Source organism: Hippoglossus stenolepis, chromosome 24 (genome assembly GCF_022539355.2).
Source record: "Hippoglossus stenolepis isolate QCI-W04-F060 chromosome 24, HSTE1.2, whole genome shotgun sequence".
NCBI classification, from domain to species: Eukaryota; Metazoa; Chordata; class Actinopteri; order Pleuronectiformes; family Pleuronectidae; genus Hippoglossus; species Hippoglossus stenolepis.
Window position 1 is genome coordinate 4,326,455 of NC_061506.1, and position 2,314 is coordinate 4,328,768.

At 41.9% G+C, this 2,314-nt stretch overlaps 1 protein-coding gene across 1 annotated transcript; it reads left to right on the top strand.

Annotated features, from left to right (window-relative positions):
- The first annotated feature begins 967 nt into the window (after positions 1-967).
- On the top strand, positions 968-1,960 carry LOC118103671 (trace amine-associated receptor 13c-like). The gene has a single exon (XM_035150831.1). It carries the CDS (start codon positions 968-970, stop codon positions 1,958-1,960), a length of 993 nt encoding a protein of 330 aa, XP_035006722.1.
- Positions 1,961-2,314: the final 354 nt, after the last annotated feature.

Consider the following 2,314-nt stretch of genomic DNA (forward strand, 5'->3'; position numbering starts at 1 on the left):
TAAATCTGTAAATAAGAATTAATAAAATGTCGCAAAGATTTCAGGAATAACATTTTAAGTCCAGTAAAGGAGGAGGGCTTTGGAATAGAAAATCTAAATAAGAGCCAGAGAATAAAAGTTGTTCCTTTAAGCCCAAATTATTTCTGTTAAAACCTAAATGTAGACTAACATTTGTATCATGAGATTCAATAGTTTTAACTCATTAAAATTAAAGAACTTAACAATACACTTGTTTAATACAATAAATACAACTCAAACACAAGCCTCCATATTATAAAGGCAAAGACAAAAGGCTTGCACTTCCTGGCTTTCACCACTTGGGGGTATAATTTGACTCAAATGCAGTACAGTAGGTTTCTACACACAAAAAACTACAACCAAGCACCTTTTAAAACCTTTCACATTATTGTTAATTTAAGACGTACGAATCTATTCTTATTAGATTGTCACTAACTGTGCATCGACGGAAACACAAACTTCCACTTTCTATCAGAATCCTATTGATCCAGTAGGAAATTGAGTTTCGTTACATTTGCTTCAACCAAGAATAGAATATATAAAGAGACCAAGATTTTATTTGTATATCGCCAAATCATAATATAAATCACCTCAAGGAACTTTGAAGATAAACAAAATGTAAATATAATAATGTCCAATTAATGACGGATTAATTTAAGATTTAATTTGCTTTTTTCTTATTGTCTACTTGCATCTGCTTTTAAAACACGATTTGATCCTTCTGCTGTTTTCAATTAATATTTCATCAAATCAAGTGGATCAACTTACAACTGTTCAAGGAATAAACTAAACAGGATTTATTATTTGTTGCCAACTACAGAGTACAAATGAATGATGAAGAGGATGATGAGGGTCTGAGGTTGCATCAGTCACTTGGAAAGGGGGGCTGGGTTTGGAGAGGATAAATAAACTGTCTCATAGGAAGTTGCAGCTCTTCCCCTCCTCCCTGATGGAAGATGCTGGGGCCCCCCCGCTCTGCTTCCCCAGCCTGAACTCCTCCTGCAGGCGGCTGCTGCGGCCCCGCTCCGAGACCGCTCTCCTCTACACGCTGCTGGCCTCCGTCTCTCTGCTCACTGTGACACTCAACCTGCTCGTCATCATCTCCATCTCTCACTTCAGGCAGCTCCACACCCCGACCAACTCCCTGCTCCTGTCCCTGGCCGTGTCCGACCTGGTGGTGGGGCTGCTGGCGATGCCCATCGAGGGCCTGCGTCACATGGAGACGTGTTGGCTGCTGGGGAGGCTGATGTGCGCTCTGACTCCTTATCTGTCCTACTCTCTACTCTCTGCCTCTTTGGGCAACATGGTGCTCATCTCTATAGACCGCTACCTGGCCATCTGCGACCCACTGCTCTATTCCTCCAAGATCACACTGAACAGGGTTAAAGTGTTTATCTGTCTGTGCTGGGCCAGCTCTCTTCTCTATAATGGGCTGATTCTGATGGACCACTTAGCGTGGCCGGACAGATACAGCTCCTGTCATGGAGAGTGTGTGGTGGTCATTAGCTTCATCTCAGGAATTGTTGATCTCTTCGTCACCTTTGTCGGGCCCTGTACCCTCATGGTGGTTCTGTACATACGGGTGTTTGTGGTTGCCATTTCTCAAGTGCGTTTAATTCAGTCACACACTGCTGCTACTAATGCGAGATCACGTTTAACTGCTAGAATATCAGAGAGGAAAGCAGCCAAAACTCTTGGGATTGTGATTGCTGTGTTTCTAATGTGCTTCTGCCCGTATTACTATCCCTCTCTCGCGGGTCAGGACACCTCCAATAGCTTGTCATACTTTGCAATTCTGTCTTGGGTCATGTTAATGAACTCCTGCATGAACCCTCTGATTTACGCCCTGTTCTACCCGTGGTTTAGAAAATCTATCAAACTTATCATAACGCTTAAGATACTGCAGCCTCGCTCAAAGGAAGTCAAGATCCTATCGACATAGCTGACACTTTGCAGTTTTATTGACTCGTGAACACGGTGATATGTATGGATGTGTGCTGCATTTACAGCCAGACTTACCGTGCATTCAGAATAGAATGAGCAGGAGAGACTCGGCAGCAGTTTGAGCTGCAGCCGGATTTCTTGTGTTGTCACTCTGTAGGAAGAGGGTGACAGGAATTGTTTGGGTTTAGCGATTTTCTTTATTTGCTACTTGAAATCTAATATTACTGCAATGAATCTCTGTACTTTGTAATGTAAAAATATTCTGCTTTTGTCTTTACATTATCACCCAGAAACCCTAGAAATTAATACATATGACGTGATATTCATGTGATGATTGATATTTCAATATTGT

Coding starts and splice junctions, on each gene's coding strand:
- LOC118103671 (XM_035150831.1), top strand. CDS start 968: ATGGAAGATGCTGGGGCCCCCCCGCTCTGCTTCCCCAGCCTGAACTCC.